We start from the raw sequence: 16508 nt of genomic DNA on the forward strand, positions 1-16508 counted from the left end.
TCCCTGGGAACACACTGGTGTTCCCTGGGAGTTTGCTGGCCTAGCTAGAGAAGCCCTCCTCACGGGGATGATACCCTTTGGCACAGCAGACCCTTCTTTCTCCTATGCTGCTCATCAGCTTTAAGTCGTGCTCAGTTTGCTTCCAGAAAAGAGGATATTCTACTTGGGCCTCACATACTTGCTAATCTTGTTGGATCCTAGGGACAATTCCAAGGGGCCAACTACTCATCAAGTCCATTCTTTAACACTAGTGGAAATGCGTGGACATGATACACGTTAACCCTGTTTGGGAATATTTTCCCAAGTAAAACAAAAGCAAAATTACCTGTTTAACTTCAGTTTCAAGGTCTCTCAATCTCTCCCAGCTTTAACATTTTCACTCAAGCCTCAACGATCTTCCCAGTTCTCCCTCTCTCTGTACCTGCCTCAGAGTTGCCTGACACTCCGTTCATCTTGCCTCCTTTCACACAGCTTAGGTGCACGTGATCCTTCCCTCCTCAAAGGTGCCCTGGCCCCAAGCTGTGAACATCTAACTGTCCTATCTCACAGCCCTATTTACACTTTCACCTTTGGGGCCCCAGGCCCAGGACAGAGCAGATGCTCAGGAAGTGTTTCCTCAGCAGATGGACGACCGGTAAGCATGGCTTTCACTTTCGGTCCCCATGCTTCAACACAGTGTTTTGAAGCAACAAAAGGGAGGCCGGGGAAAGAGCAGCTCCAGCTCCCAGAAGCTCCATGCCTTTCTAGTATCCCACAGCATGTACACGTTCACACAACGTACAGGTGGTACATAAACACCTAACAGGAATGCACAAATACATGGAATGACTCACACATGCACACAACACACATGTATACTTACCATACACAGATGTGTATCACACACACACACACACACACAAACTAACATGGATACACAAACATATGCATGTGCCTTTGTGTGCACATGCAGAGGACACACAGGCTCATCCACATATACACACATGCATATGCTCACACACATCTGTGCTTGTGCAGACACATACACAAATGTTAGAAAGTCTGACAGTTTGTCGTTTCAAAGTTTTACCCAAATGATGAGAAAATCACATGGTCACATAGGAAATTAAGACAGACCGTAAGCCTGTTCAAATGCAGGACCCAGCTTTAGCATGGTGCTCTGCCAGCTTTGACCTGTTTGAGTGCTCTGTCAAGCCATCCACCTCCTAGAGGGGTCTGCAGGGAACAGCACCAGTCTCAAAGCACTTTGAGGTTCACCTGTCTTTAGGCGGCTTGATCTGGATGCCGTTTGGCCATGGTGTCACCCCTACCACAAGGCCATCTCTTCAACTTGCTGGTGACATCCAGGGCCCCTAGCTCTCTAGCTCTCAAGTTAGAAGACAGACTACACTCTCACTGTGCACGCTCCCAAGTCTGTCCTCAGGCTAAGCACCACTGTGCCCGTTACCCCTTCTTCGTTACAGTCGATGGCAGGAACTGGGTATGCAGTTCATGAGGGCAAGCACCATGCTGCCCTTCACAGCTGGCCTTCAGTGTGAGTGAGTCCCACAGACCATCTGTTCTTTGCACCTTGGGAAAATATTCCAGAAATAGCAATGGCTGTTGAGGTCATAGCCAGGGTAATCTTGAAGATCAAATGAGTCATTTTGCCGCTGGAGTCTCTCCTGCCCTTTATATGACAAAGTCCAGTCTCCCCACTGCACCCTACCTCGGTGACATACCTAACCACAGAGCTAGTGCAATATCCTTGAGCCTGAGCAGCTCAGTAAGAGTCTTGGGCATGGTGGGGAAAACATATGAATATAGACAGAGAATCGTCTACAGAGTCAAAGTAGTCAAGCGTAATGCACAACAACAATAAGTGCTGCTTATGAACTATGTAAAAATGGGAGGTTTCTCACAGCAATGGGAAATAGACTCAGAGAGGACGTCAGTCCAAACAGCCCCAACGGAAAAGACCTCTGTCCCAGCACCCTGATGCAATACTGTGAAACTTCCCTGGCTACAACTCCAGGCACAACCTCAGAACACACTGTGAGGGGCAGACAAGGGCAGCTGAGGAACTGAAGACACCTGCAGTCTATCTATCTGTCTCTAGGCGCAGAGGAGAGGCTGAAGGACAGAAGCAATGGGGATCTAACCCAGCAGAAGAAAGCCTGACTACCCCTTCCCGGAGTTTACTGAGCATCTTGTGCTGGGCATCAGGTCAAGGACGCAGAAGCTTAGGAGCTTGAGACAGAGGACTCTAGCCATCAGCCTGGTCACATCCTCTAGTCCTCCAGCAGAGACCTAAGCATGCCTGTCCTGACTTCAGCCCCCAGGGTCTACCAGAAAGCTTAGCATGCCCAGTCTAACCACAGGAGCCTGACTTCATTCTCCCAACTATCCCACAGCAAAACGCTGACCACACCTAGGAGAGGCAGACAAGGGGGCCTGAGGAACTGCACACAGCTGCAGTTTCTTGTCCATCCCTAAGGCACAGGACGCCACCACTCACTCCTTCAAGGACAACTGCCCATTCACAGCTGTGGCAGGTGAGAGGAGAGGCTTGTATCTTCCACAGCAGTCAGTGCTCTGAGCCTCTGCCCCTCCTGCACGCCCCCTTACAAGGAAGAGCCGTCTGCAAATACCACTTGAGCGGCTGAACAAATGAATGGGCGAATGAGCCATTAAATGGAAAATACCTGGGTGAGCGCATGTGTGGGTGTCAGCAGAACGGGGTCAAGAGGCACCCAGAAGGCAGGCCTCTGAGCGCCCTCTCTGTGAGGGAACGGCTACATTGGATTGAGATGGGAAGAGCCACGCTAAATGTACTTGGCATCATCCACAGGTCAGGGTCCCGGGCTGAATAAAAAGTAAACTGAGATGGACACCAGCACTCATCTCCCATGATTGTGACCCACGGTCTCCTGCTCCTGCCATGTGCCTTCCTTCCGTGTTAGACTATATCTCCTCTTAAATCATAAGCCAAAGCAAGCCTTTGCCTGAAGTTGCTTTTGTGAGATCCAATCACAGAATCAAAAGGTAACTAACACAATACACAAGTGAGCAGGTAGGTGAGAGGAGATGGTGGGGCGTAGGAGCAGACGCAATGAGTGCATCAATTCGGTGACCAAGTGGGTAGAGGGACGAACAAGCACACGGATGGAGAGCCCCGATGTCCTGCTCCCCTGCCTTCCTGAATGTGGTCTCTGGCAAAGGGGATTGGTGTGACATCATCGTGCAGTATTATTGATTGACTGTGACATCACTGTGCAGTGCTCTCTATGGACTGTGACATCACTGTGCAGTGCTCCCTATGGACCGTGACATCACTGTGTAGTGTTCTCTATGGACTATGACATCACTGTGCAGTGCTCCCTATGGACCATGACATCACTGTGCAGTGCTCTCTATGGACTGTGATATCACTGTGTAATGCTCCCTATGGACCGTGACATCACTGTGCAGTGCTCCCTATGGACCGTGACATCACTGTGCAGTGCTCCCTATGGACCGTGACATCACTGTGCAGTGCTCTCTATGGACCGTGACATCACTGTGTAGTGCTCCCTTTGGACCATGACATCACTGTGCAGTGCTCTCTATGGACTGTGACATCACTGTGTAGTGCTCCCTTTGGACCGTGACATCACTGTGCAGTGCTCTCTATGGACTGTGACATCACTGTGCAGTGCTCTCTATGGACTGTGATATCACTGTGTAGTGCTCTCTATGGACTGTGACATCACTGTGCAGTGCTCTCTATGGACTGTGACATCACTGTGCAGTGCTCTCTATGGACTGTGATATCACTGTGCAGTGCTCTCTATGGACTGTGACATCACTGTGCAGTGCTCTCTATGGACTGTGACATCACTGTGCAGTGCTCTCTATGGACTGTGATATCACTGTGTAGTGCTCTCTATGGACTGTGACATCACTGTGCAGTGCTCTCTATGGACTGTGACATCACTGTGCAGTGCTCTCTATGGACTGTGACATCACTGTGCAGTGCTCTCTATGGACTGTGACATCACTGTGCAGTGCTCTCTATGGACTGTGACATCACTGTGCAGTGCTCTCTATGGACTGTGACATCACTGTGCAGTGCTCTCTATGGACTGTGACATCACTGTGCAGTGCTCTCTATGGACTGTGACATCACTGTGCAGTGCTCTCTATGGACTGTGACATCACTGTGCAGTGCTCTCTATGGACTGTGACATCACTGTGCAGTGCTCTCTCCGGACTGTGACATCACTGTGCAGTGCTCTCTCCGGACTGTGACATCACTGTGCAGTGCTCTCTATGGACTGTGACATCACTGTGCAGTGCTCTCTCCGGACTGTGACATCACTGTGCAGTGCTCTCTATGGACTGTGACATCACTGTGCAGTGCTCTCTCCGGACTGTGACATCACTGTGCAGTGCTCTCTCCGGACTGTGACATCACTGTGCAGTGCTCTCTCCGGATTGTGACATCACTGTGTAGTGCTCCCTTTGGACCATGACATCACTGTGCAGTGTTCTCTATGGACCATGACATCACTGTGCAATGCTCTCTCTGGAACATGGCTTCAAACAACTTTCACTTTCACCCAAAGCAATCCAGAAGGTCCTTGCTATCTAGAAACAAATCACCCTTCACTTATGCAGCCCGGTAACAGTTTTCTATTTCCCCAATTCCCCTGGTTTGAATAAAGTTCCACCCAGTGCCCACCACATAAAACAAGGCTGGCAACAGACATACACACTGGCTCCTGGCCCCAAAAGAAATGGCAGAAGAAAAACTAAATCCATCAAGAAAAAATTTAAGACTCACATTATGGCAAGTGGGGGATACAGCTCAGTTGCTAAAGTATTTTGACTTACATGTCCCAGGGTTCAGTCCCCAATTCTTTAAACAACAACAGCCACAGCAGCAACCACACCCCTCCCAAACACATACACACACATCATTTGCTCTCAACACCCTCTGAGTATTACACAGATGTGTCCCTACACTCTCTCTCTACCCTCCGCCACTGGGCCTCCATGTTCCATCACAAGACAAGCCTTGGGAGAAGGCAGGACACTTCTGTGCAAAGAGCCCTGGAAATGTTCCTTGACCCCCAGGCATAGGCACTCTCCTGAGGACCATACTTAGTGTCTCTGCCCCACAGCTGCACCAAGGCACGGGATCAAAAGAAACATGCTACTGCAAGGGGACCAGTGCTACCACACACAGAACTGGGTAAGTCACTAGACCTCAGCCCAACACCTAGGGACATGCACATGGAACTGTCTAAGATCACCCTGGCCCTGTCTGGAGAACCACAGGCAATGGCAGCCAACCCTGAGGAGCAGAGAGCACTGGAGCTCACTCACCACGCAGCTGGGTCGTATTCAGCCCAGACGCGAATGAATTCATCGAGGTGGTGCGGCCCTAGGATGGAAGAATCCCGCGTGAGGTATTCGAAATTGTCCATGATCACAGCAACAAAGAGGTTCAGCATCTGCAGGACGAGAGGAAGAGCTGACACACACTGCGTGTGCCCTCCGCGCCTGCTCTCAATCCCTGCCTGCAGTGTTCAGGAGGAGCTGGCTGGACAGGAGAGGTCACCCTTATATGATAAGGACAGACCGGCTGGGGCTTTCCAGTGTCTAGTGTCTTCTCAGTCCCAGTGATTCTTAATCCCACAAACCCCAACTTTAACTCCTGCAAAGACTAAGACACAGAAGCTCTCCCCACAAGCACCCTTGTCAGAAGAGAACAGTCTGGACTGTAAACAGCACCTTCCTCCTTCCCAGCCCCAGCCCCAGCCCCTGCAGTGCACTCAATAAATCTGTTTTACATATTGAAGCAATAAACAGATATAAAAACAATTGACTATAGTGGTTTAGACTATTCCTAGGTTCTTAACTTTCTTTGGCTGGCTTATAAACCTTATGTCAACAACACTATTTTTTTTTTTTGGTTGCTATTGTTTCCTTTGAGGTCTAAGATGGCCTAGAACTTGCTATCTAACAGAAGATAACCTTGAGTTTCTGGTTCTATATCTCCTGAGTGCTGGAATTATGCTGAGAATCAGACAGTGCTTGTGATTTTGTGTCCCATGTTTGTGGAGCATTCTGCTACCCCCAGAACAGTTTTGATTGGGGATGGTGAATTCTTCATCTTTCAAGATTGTTTTGGCTGTTTCCTGCCAACCAAGCGTGGACTTGAAGATCCACGTCCCTATTTCTGCCCATCCTTAAAACCTGCTGGGATTTTATTTGCCGTATCTATTCTATATATCACTTGCAGTAGTACTGTCATTGTGATAATACTGGTTCCGACTCATGGACACGTGATGTCTTTTTCTATTTAATTAAGTTCTCTTTTATTTCTTTTCATGGACGTCAGCAACTTTCACTTATTCCTCAAAGTTTCACATTTACAGGGTGATCTGATAGCTCACTAAAACGGTGATTCCACTGGCAACACGCCCATTGAGGAAACATGAGGAGCTGAGAATTTGGGTTCCCAGTACCCATGTAAAAGCCATGCACAGAGACAAATCTGCAATCCTCACAGTAGTGAAGCCCACGGACCATGCGGCCCAGCCAAACCGATGAACTCTAGGTTCAGCAGGAGACCCTGTTCCAAAAATGTAAGCTAGAGAACATTGAGGAAGACACGTGACATAAACCTCTAGCTTCCATATGCTAGATATGATATCCCACACATACACACGCACACGCCCATAGAAACACATACATAAACATACACACATCAAGAGGAGGGAGTCCGAGAAATGACTCAACGGTGAAGAGAAGCTGCAGCCCTTTCAGAGTTAGGTTCACAGTGTCCATGTAGGTGGCTCACAAGTGCCTATGCCTCTAGCCCCATAGGCATGGAGTCAATGCCCTCTTTGGCATTTTGGAGCACACGTATACACACAGAAAGACATGCATATGCATAAGTAAAAACCAGTAAATCTTTTATTTTTAAGGGGAAAATCCCCCAGACTCAGATACTTTCCCCAGAGATGTGGTAAGTTTTGAGGCGGGAGTCCAGTGTGCCCTCTTCTCCTTGTGTATGTGTACATTATGTATACTTGGTCTTGTTCTGTCATGTGGGTACGGGACACGGTGTGTACACATATAGGCTAGAAGTTCACACCATGTCTTTCTTTACTTCTCCTCGTCATTGTTTAAAAACAGGGTCTCTCACTGAACTCGGAGCTCGTTGGTTCTGCTACAATGACCGGGCACGGAACCTCAGGGGTCCAATCAGCTCTATGCTTTGCTCGCTCAGCAGTGTGGTTACCCAGCTTTCACATAGGTGCCGGGATACTCAGGCCTTCCTTCCTGCTTGAGTGGCAGGCTCTTTACCCAGCCTGAGGGCTTTGCACTTCTAACCAGTACTCATATAACTCATGCAGCTTATGCCACACACTTCAGTTGCTGGACTGTGTCAAGGGCACAGAAGACAGTCCAGATACATAGACAGACACATCAGCACAAGGAGGACTCGCATCTCAGCTCCAGGATCTTTCCAATGCTTCTAGTCCCTTCCAACTCATACCTGCAGAGCTTCATATGTCCATCAGAGGGACCTGCACTTATTGCTTAGAAAATTCCAGAGTGCGGCTTTCTTTTCTCTTCTTCAATTAGCTCTACCTTGAAGTTGTAGATTAGTCCTTCCCAATTCTCGAAACCTTTGAGCCACTGTCTCTCCCAACAGCCCTCCTGCTTACTCTGAAGCTCTGTCCCTTCCTGCTCCTGCTCCAAGCCTCTCAGGATTCCACATGCCTAAGACCCAGCCCACCAACCTTTTCTACTGAATCCTAATGTTACCCACTCATCACCCCAGACACACAACTTCGCTGAACTGCCCTAGACAGTGGACAAAGACTTTAAGCATGGGACTGGCATAAATGTGGATCAAAATCGGGAACCAACAGAAGATGGCCTGAGACTGGCAGACATGGGCAAAACAGGGACTTACCAGAAAGGAACAGAGGAAGATGAAGGAGACAAAATAAAAATAGGCAAAGTCGCTCCCGCATTCGCTGGCGTTGGCATGTGGGTCGCAGGCCCGGTTGCCCAGGCAAGACAGCATGATTTCGTGCCAGGCCTCCCCAGTGGCACTCCTGGAAAGGACAGAGCTGTAAGCACACAAAGGGGAGCCCAGTGCCTGGCTAGCAGAGCCGTTGGGAGAGCTGGGTAGAGGGATCCCCCTCTGGGTTTCTGCAGAACCCGGATTCCAGGAGATTTCTAGGCTGGCTGCTAAGTGAGTCATGGGCATGATCTACAGCACTGGGAGCTTCCTCATCCTCTTCGTGTCCAGAAGTAAAGCCTTTGCTCTGGAGTCAGTCTATCTGCCACTTGCTATGCTGGAAAGTGCTGACGGATTGATCCCACACTGTTTGTAGCACCTCAGCAGGCCCAGAGTGAAGGTGGCCTTTGTTCGTCCCTCCCCTTCGCCATGATTCTTCTCAGTCATTGCAGAAGCCCAAACTCACCTCTTTCCTATACCCTGAGAATTCTTTTCCACCCGTGCATCACGCCCTCTCCCCTCAGTCTACTTTCACATTGGCCATGGCATCTCAAAACCGCCCGCAGCAGCCACCTGTGGATTCTTGGGGACTTTTGTTTATAGACATGTGGCCAGCAAAGATGATAGAAAGTCTATGTAAGTCTGTGAAGTTGGTCCTGGATAGGAACAGCAGCCACTGCCCACTGAGGTCAGCAGGGGTGAGGTTCCTGGCATGCTGCCCCACCAGAGCCAGTATGGCCGAAGAAGTATGCCTCATGACAGAAAGCTCAGGAGGAAAAGAAATCTTTGAGAACAAAGGCCTCAAACTGAAGCTGACTTCACAGGTTTGCTTCAGATCTGTGTGGCACGAAGCAGAATATCGATACATGATAAAAAATGTCATGAGTCTATCTGCTGAGGCCCTAGAGAAATAGGACTTTGGAGTGTGAAAGACTGAAGATTCTCTCCAAGCCACTCAGAGAACTGGGCTGCTGTTCACTCCTCTCTATGAAACTGCCGCAAGCCCGAGGAGGGGATGCCACAGGACGGTGTGACACGTTTGCACACAGGAATAGATATAGTGGAATCTCAGGAAGGAGTCCCAAGGCAGGGTCTGAGTTCAGCACACCTCACTATCTCCCTACAAAGAGCACACTTGCTCTGTCTGTAGCCAGGGATGGCCAGACAGAAGATTCTACAAAGGCAGATAAGTACATCACACCTCTCCCTATCCTATGCTCACTCTTGGACCACAACAGTGGATGGCCACAGCCCTATAGCTTACAACTATGGACCTCTTGCTCTAGACCCTGAATGTCATCCACTGCTTTTCTGAAGGCGCCAGGAATCCGGGGCACTATAGTCCCAGTGAGAGCAGTGAGGGATGGGCCTGTTCATGTGACTGCTTGAGTAAGTTGGGTTCCTGTGCCCTCTGATTAGTTGAAAACTCCCTCTCTGGACCCGGCTTCTCCTTCATCCACTGCTATAGGTGACCAATATGGTGACTGGGTAGACAGTATGATACCGGCATGTCAAATGAGACCTTGCCAAGAGCCTCCATTCTCCTAGACTGTGCCACCTCTAGACCCCTTTTGGCTCTCCCTGGGGAGCAGAAACAATGTGGCAGAGGCTGCATTGGCACAGGGGCCACTGGATTCTTTCCTCCACATACGTCTTTTCTGTCTATCTGGAAGCCAAAGTAGACAAGAGCCCTTTGGGAAGGAGACATAAAAGCAAGCAACCGCAAAGGCCTACTTGACAGAGTCTGCATAGTTCTGGTGCTGGAAGGGAAGTGCTCTATGCATGGAACCACCCCGCTGTCACAAGTGAAGAGTATACGTGCTCTTTAGGCCACAGACCAGCACACCTGAACAACAGCATTAAGGCTTGCAGAAATGTCCGGAAGTTGTTGTGTCGGTTGATGCTGGTGCCATCATCAAGGGCAATGTTTCCAAAAACCTGAAATGGAGAAAATAACAGAGTACGCGTGCTGAATGTCGGAGGCCGTGACCAGTAGACTAGGTGAGAGAACGCATGCATACAACACTGGATGGCAGAAGGGATAGTTTGGTTCACAGCACCACCTTTCAGTGGAACACACTTGTGTCCCACGCTTCAGTGTGTGTAGCTGGGGCTCTGAGGCTACCCAGGGATGCAAGTGTGAGCAAGCAGGACAAATGGGGCTTGGGCTCTGCTTTGAATAAAAAAGTGGTGTTCAGGTCACTTGCTAATGCAAAACTGTAAGTAGATTGGTAACAGCTCAGAAGGTGTTCTTTAAAATCTCTGGGGCAAACACCACAATAAGCTTTTGGGCAATCTGACAGGTTGTTTTCAGGCTGAGAAATGCAAATGTGTCAAGAGCCATGTCGACTTTAATACTAAGACTGTAACTGAAAGTCTATAAACTATCTTACTTCTACAAAGATCAGGGAAACACATGCTACTGAATATCCACAGACAAAAGCAACATAAAACATGCACGTTCATTTTAAGTGGCACCAGATCTCAAAATCTGAAATGAGTTTGAGAACTCAGCTAAAGTCAAGACTTTGGCACCTGCTATCCCACTCCAGTCTACACTGTGAGAAGTGGCCAAGATTTGTAGCTAAGCTGCTGATTTACATCTTTTAAATGTTCTTTCCCCCAAGGAATTAGCATAGTGTTCTCTGACAAAAGAAAAGAAAAGCTAAGTTGTTGTCAAGCTCAGGGATCTGTGGGATTCTGCTTAAACACGGGGAAGAATTCTGTCAGGAACATCTGGCCTGAAAAGGATGTTGGCTGCCAGGCAACACAACAGCTGTCAGTCAAATGCCAATCTAATAAGCACGTGCCTCAGCATCCTAAGCCCTGCTGGACCTCTTTCAAAAATACTAAAAGGCAGCCTCCCTGAGAAATGGGACTGGGTGGAAGGGTGCTGAGCGCCTGCTGTGCTGCCATCAAGCAGCTTCCTCGGGTTAGTCCACCCAGCATTTATACCACGCCTGCGTCACTGTTAAAGATAACCTCATGGTATCATGATCACTTAATGACAGTGACCCGTACCCTTCACCCTGCCACAGGAGACCTGTGTCCAATCCAGTCTGGACAGGTGGCACCCACCTGCATGCCGATGATGGCGTAGATGAAGAACAGCATGGCAATGAGGAGGCACACGTAGGGCAGCGCCTGGAGACACACGAGCACATCAGCTCCAGGGCATCCCTGAGGCAACACACACCTCAACCTGGCCCAACTCCACCCACTGACCACTGAGTCCTGCCAGCAGCCAGCAAGTGGCCTTGTCTATCTGTGACTCAAGTACAAGCCTAGCTCAGAGTTATATGGGCATTAGCAAGATAACCTGCTACTCATTCACAATGTCTTTAGAAAACTGCAGCAGGATAAACAGATGCCGAAGAGGCACCCATGATCTGCCCTGACTCAGCCTTCCAGAGGAAGGTTCACTTTGGGTGAAAGAGAGGAAGCTCGGTAAAGGACAAGAAAGCCCACAGGGAGCTGTCCAGGCCCCATGGGGGCCCTGCTTTACCTTAAAGGACTGGACAAAGGTCCATAACAAGATGCGGATGGTGTAGCCCTGGCGAAGCAGCTTGATCAGCCGTGCTGCCCGGAAGAGGCGAAGGAAGCTCAAGTTGATGAAGTTGTTCTGCAAAGAAGAAGCGCTATTTTCAAATCTTTTGAATCTCTCTCAAAAAAATACACACAGGCTGCTTTTATCCTACAACCTCTCCCCAAGTCCCTGTGATCCAGAAGAAATGTATTAAGAGAAATAAAAATAAAGTCATTGCTTTAGTCTAAGCAGCATCTGGCTGCCAGGCACCTTCCAAAAGAGAAGTATCCCACTATAAGTCACTTCCCATGAAGCAAGTCAGAGAAAAGTCCCTTCACGCTAGGGCCACTTTCCAACTGTAACGGACATAAAGAAAAGCTTCCAAAGTCCCTCCCTTCTGTTAGGTAGTGCTAGGAGATCACCTAGGAGTCTCCAATACTGGTGGCCTCTTCTAGAACACTGCCCAACTGACCAGGTACTCTCCAGTCAATCTTCCTTTCTGAGCTCAATCAGCAAAGGCCTTGCCTGACTGAGACACTGGCTGGTTTCTCTGGGACTTGTCCAGGTATGTGCAAGCATTCCCATAAAGGGACATGTATGGTCACTGCTATTCATGACATAGAAGCCTCTGCTCTAGAGAACCCAGGACATTTGGCATCGCTCCTTCAATCAGGGGTTCAAAACCAAGCACACAAAAATAAAAAAAATAAAAATAAAAACGTTAAATCCCAGACTCCAAAGATCACCTGACCCTGGGCACTTTGAATTACTGGCAATTACTTCCGGGTTGTGGATCTGGGGAGGTATCCATGCGCTGTGATGGGCAACTGTGGAGCTAGGTATTTTCTTAGACATCAGGGCCTGTACTATCTCCTGAAAGCAACATCCTGCCTTTGGCATTTCTCAATATACGAGCAGCTCGGGCTCATACACATTTGTGTTGTCAAGATTCAGTGACAAAGGGGTTGGGGATTTAGCTCAGTGGTAAAGCGCTTGCCTAGGAAGCGCAAGGCCCTGGGTTCAGTCCCCAGCTCCGAAAAAAAGAACCAAAAAAAAAAAAAAAAGATTCAGTGACAAAGAGAACAGATGTGTTGAATGAAACAGTAGAGCCGGTCAGTACATGCAGACAGAGGCACGGCAAGTCTGAGAAGACACTCCAGGGCTGCCCATCTTGGCAGAGCATACATTCAGCAGGGGTTGGGTTTCATGCTTACTTCCAATGGACACAGCTGCCTTGTCTATCGCTCCCAATCTTGGGGACAGTTATTTGTGATCCTCAACCGGAATAACAGCATTTCTGTACTGTCTTTGCAAGTAGTAGGGGTAGACACCCTAAATCAGGTAGCCCTGGGCAGGATGTTGTAGCCCTCAAAACAATAGGTAGAAGGGTGTATGGATACAAGGGGACAAATATCATCTCAGGTACGACCCTGAAAGATGACCCAGCCTGGCAGATCCTAAACTGAAATGAGGCCGGAGTCTCACTAGTAGACATGGTGGCCAAGAACTACTGTCCACTAATACTAAGAGCCCTTGAACATGATGAGAAGACAGGGAGACTGCTTCTCTTTGGGATTTTACTTTGAAACTATCTGTTCCGATTGTTTTGAGGGTCACAGATTATAATAACACAATGTATGCCCAACCTAAAGCAGTCCGTACTAAGCAGCCGGTGCCTGTCACAGAGAAGACGGCCTGAAGATATGGAGGAAACAAAGGCTTGCCTACAGTAAAGGGAGGGCAGAAGACAGCAGGGATGGTGCTAAGACCCTGGAAACATCTAGATGAGCTGGACTTGTGAACTCAAGGCTGAACCACAGTATCTCTACATTGTTAACAAAGGCTCACACCCCTCTCCAAGACTTTTCTCTTGGGAGCTCTGTAGTGCTCCGGACAGGACAAGGCAGCAATGGATAGGCAACCCTAGAGACTAGATGGTGATGCCCCAAGCACAGAGCAATGGGTTAGGCGCCGCCATGCTGAGCACATGCGGGACAGCAACAGACTACAAGCCAACAGTCGTGCACCCTGTACCTTCACCTCTGGCCTGGTCATCTCACTGGTGGTGAGCACACATGTCCTGTTCTCCCAGGACCCATGATTTCTGCTGCACAGGAAGTGACCCCACTGGCAGGACTGTCCTTGTTTCCACTTCACTAAGCCATAGGTAGTCTCATTGTGAGGATCACTGGCCTGAGGGGACACTAGTCCCTAACACTTTTTTCTCAGCTTCCTCACCCACACCTAGAGTAAGCAGAGGGTATCAGGATAATTGGGAGGAGCAGGGACTGCAAGTACACTAAGCATTGTCAGACACTCCCAACAAGGATGGCTGGGCTGACTAAGGCCTGCAATCCAACCACTATGGCCTCTAGTTAGTTATAAGACACAGAGAACTTGTTCCTCAATGTCACCAGAGCGTAAAGTCCAGACCTATGGCCACCTGTTGGTCAAGCACCATACCAGAGGATAAAATTCCGTAGCTCCAAACCAGCCTTTCTCTTTCCTTCATTCTAAAGGGGACGGATTTTGAGGGGGGAAGAGGGAGGGAGGAGACAGACATTAGGCAGTCACTTGTGCTATGAAGAGGAAGATAAAGGACAAGGAGGTGAAACTGTGTGGCCTGGCGGGAGGCTAAAAAGAAAACATGCTGTAGGTGTTTCTGCAGGACCGTGGTGTGTCCTCCAAACTCAAGCTTGTATGATTCCAGTTACGAAACCCTACATGAAGCATTCAGCCTCTGTAACAATTGAGTATCTGCCTGTGTGGATAAACTTCCATAGCCTCGTCAGAAGCCAAGCTGAGCCTGAGCAGAGCACGCTAGCAGATCTATGCTACGGAAATGGACATGCATGGGGGTCCAGACCCTACACGAACTGCATTGAATCAAGGACTCCTTGTCTCCAACCCCCCTAAACCTCATTGCCTCGGCTCTGACACCCTTTGAGGTCCTGTCTATAAAGGACAGTTGCTACTGGGGTGTGGTGGTTTGAAGATGTCCCCTCTAAGTCCTGGATGTTGGAATACTTGAACAGCCACTAGTCAGGGCTGTTTGGGGAGGATAAGTATGTCACTAGGGGTGAACGTTGAGGTTTCAAAGGGAATACATCTCTTTGCCTTCCTCTTATGGTTTGAAATGTGAGCTCTCAGCTATTGCTCCAGCCCAACCCTCCCTGCCTGCCCGCTGCCCGCCCGCCACCCGCCTTGCCTGCCTGTTGGTCCTCCAGCTTGCTGTCATACTCTCTGATCTTATGGTGATAAACTCCCATCACTTTGCAATGCTATGTCCCAAATAAGTTTTTCCTTCTGTAAGTTGCCTCGTTCACTTTGTTTTATCACAGCAGTAGAAACCAGGGCTAATGCATGGGGTCTTCACCAGAGGCCACCTTGGCAAGGCTCAATGTTCTCTTTGTGTTGGCAAGATGGGAGCACAGCACAAGACAGGTAAGTGTGCAACAGAAACCATGGATTGACAGGGTTGAGGACCAAATATATTCTATAAAAACTCAAATTTGAGTGAGTTCCAGCAGAAAAAACTGCCCTAAGTACTGCCAACTACCCCGCCTTCCGAAACCCCACTTTCTCTCTTCCAACAGATCGAAAGAGCATCTTAGAGGTCTTGAGAAACCCTTGCCGCTTTAAAAAGTACATGAGGCCAGAGGTGACTAAGCACAGGGAAATCTTGCTCATGCCCCTGAGGGCAGTGGGCACAAACCCCAAAACAGGAGGAGAAGAGCAGAACAAGCAGAGAAAAGATACATAAGAACTTTAAAGTTGTGAAACCAACCGTTTCCTATATGTGATGTTTTCATGGATGGGTATTTGCATATTATTTACAAATTGGGGTGGTTTGAGCAGCAGGTGAACAACATACAGACGGAGACATGGGTTTTCGCAGTGTATGTTGGTTGGATGGCGTGAGTCAGCAGGTAGGTTAAGGTAAACCAAGAACAAAAAGACAAAAAACGAAAGAGAAGATGAGTCACCAACAGAAGCAGAAACTCAAGCTCTGAATAAAAACGCAGGCTTTTGTTAAACCACAGAATTTTCTGAAAGTGTATCCATTCAAAGCATGTTTTTAAAAATCTATAGGTTATGCAGACAATGGGATCCATTTGCATTTTTGTTTGTAATGCAAATCCAAAGATGAGTCACAGACACTTACTGTTATTATTTTTATTTCCAGGCAAAGAAATCAATGTCAGTTTTACGAACACTCAGAGCCGTCTCCCAGGCACCCTGCAATATCTGCTGGTTTTTAAGTTGGGGAAGGAAACTGACACTCAAATGTTTGCCTAAGGAAAAAGGGGGCATTTGCAAAGAAAATGTATAAAATGAAACACACACACAGAGAATGCTGGTCAACAACACGATGGCACTCCTTTCTTCCTTCTCCTCCAGGCACAGCCTGAACTCCAAGAGCGAGTAGTCGAAATGCAGCTGGGTTTTCATAACGTTGGCCCCCAATCACAACACTCCCAGTCTCCCAGCAGCCCTGCTGGGCACCAAGTCTTGTGACGCTTCAGAACATACACCATCAGTGGCTGCCACAGCTAACCATGCAGCAGTGCAGGCGCAGAACGGCTGGCTAGTTTTGCTTCTGCACCATAGGCCTCTACCTGGAGCAAAGCTCTACACCGCAGTGATGTCCAGTTTCTGGGCCTTGCCTACACCCCTCTTTTTAGGTATTTTCAGAATCAACAGTCCAGATCTCTCTCTAGGAAAGGGGTGGAACCCCCTAACACTTTCCTTACAATCAGGAGTCTGATGCTTGGATCACTTTATCTGGTAAAGAAAGAATCCTGTTTCCAGGGAAGCAGTACACAGAGAACAGAAAAGCAGCAAGTTTTCTCCTCAGAAACCACACTGGGACTAACACTTCAGGGTGATATGCTCTGCCTTCAGATTCTCTAAGACCAGAACTGAGAAGACAGAACATTTTGCTTTTCTATTAAGTGCCAGGTTCAGTTTTTCTTC

At 48.6% G+C, this 16508-nt stretch overlaps 1 protein-coding gene across 11 annotated transcripts in view; it reads right to left on the reverse strand.

Moving 5' to 3' along the window:
• Window positions 1-16508, reverse strand: part of Cacna1b (calcium voltage-gated channel subunit alpha1 B) — a 165160-nt gene that overhangs the window by 24132 nt on the left and 124520 nt on the right. For 9 of the 11 annotated variants that reach the window (XR_010064570.1, XM_063283169.1, XM_063283167.1 and 6 more), the window contains 5 exons: window positions 11511-11627; window positions 11084-11149; window positions 9852-9943; window positions 7955-8099; window positions 5350-5477 (listed from right to left, as the gene is read on the reverse strand). Coding sequence is in view for 10 of the 11 variants with exons in the window: in XM_063283169.1 (XP_063139239.1) it covers window positions 5350-5477; window positions 7955-8099; window positions 9852-9943; window positions 11084-11149; window positions 11511-11627 (548 nt within the window). In the remaining variant the exon portion in view is untranslated. Of the gene's footprint in view, window positions 1-5349; window positions 5478-7954; window positions 8100-9851; window positions 9944-11083; window positions 11150-11510; window positions 11628-15318; window positions 15325-16508 lie in introns of all 11 variants that reach the window. The other 2 variants (NM_147141.3, NM_001195199.2) reach the window with 1 other exon arrangement.

The sequence above is a fragment of the Rattus norvegicus genome, chromosome 3 (genome assembly GCF_036323735.1).
Source record: "Rattus norvegicus strain BN/NHsdMcwi chromosome 3, GRCr8, whole genome shotgun sequence".
NCBI classification, from domain to species: Eukaryota; Metazoa; Chordata; class Mammalia; order Rodentia; family Muridae; genus Rattus; species Rattus norvegicus.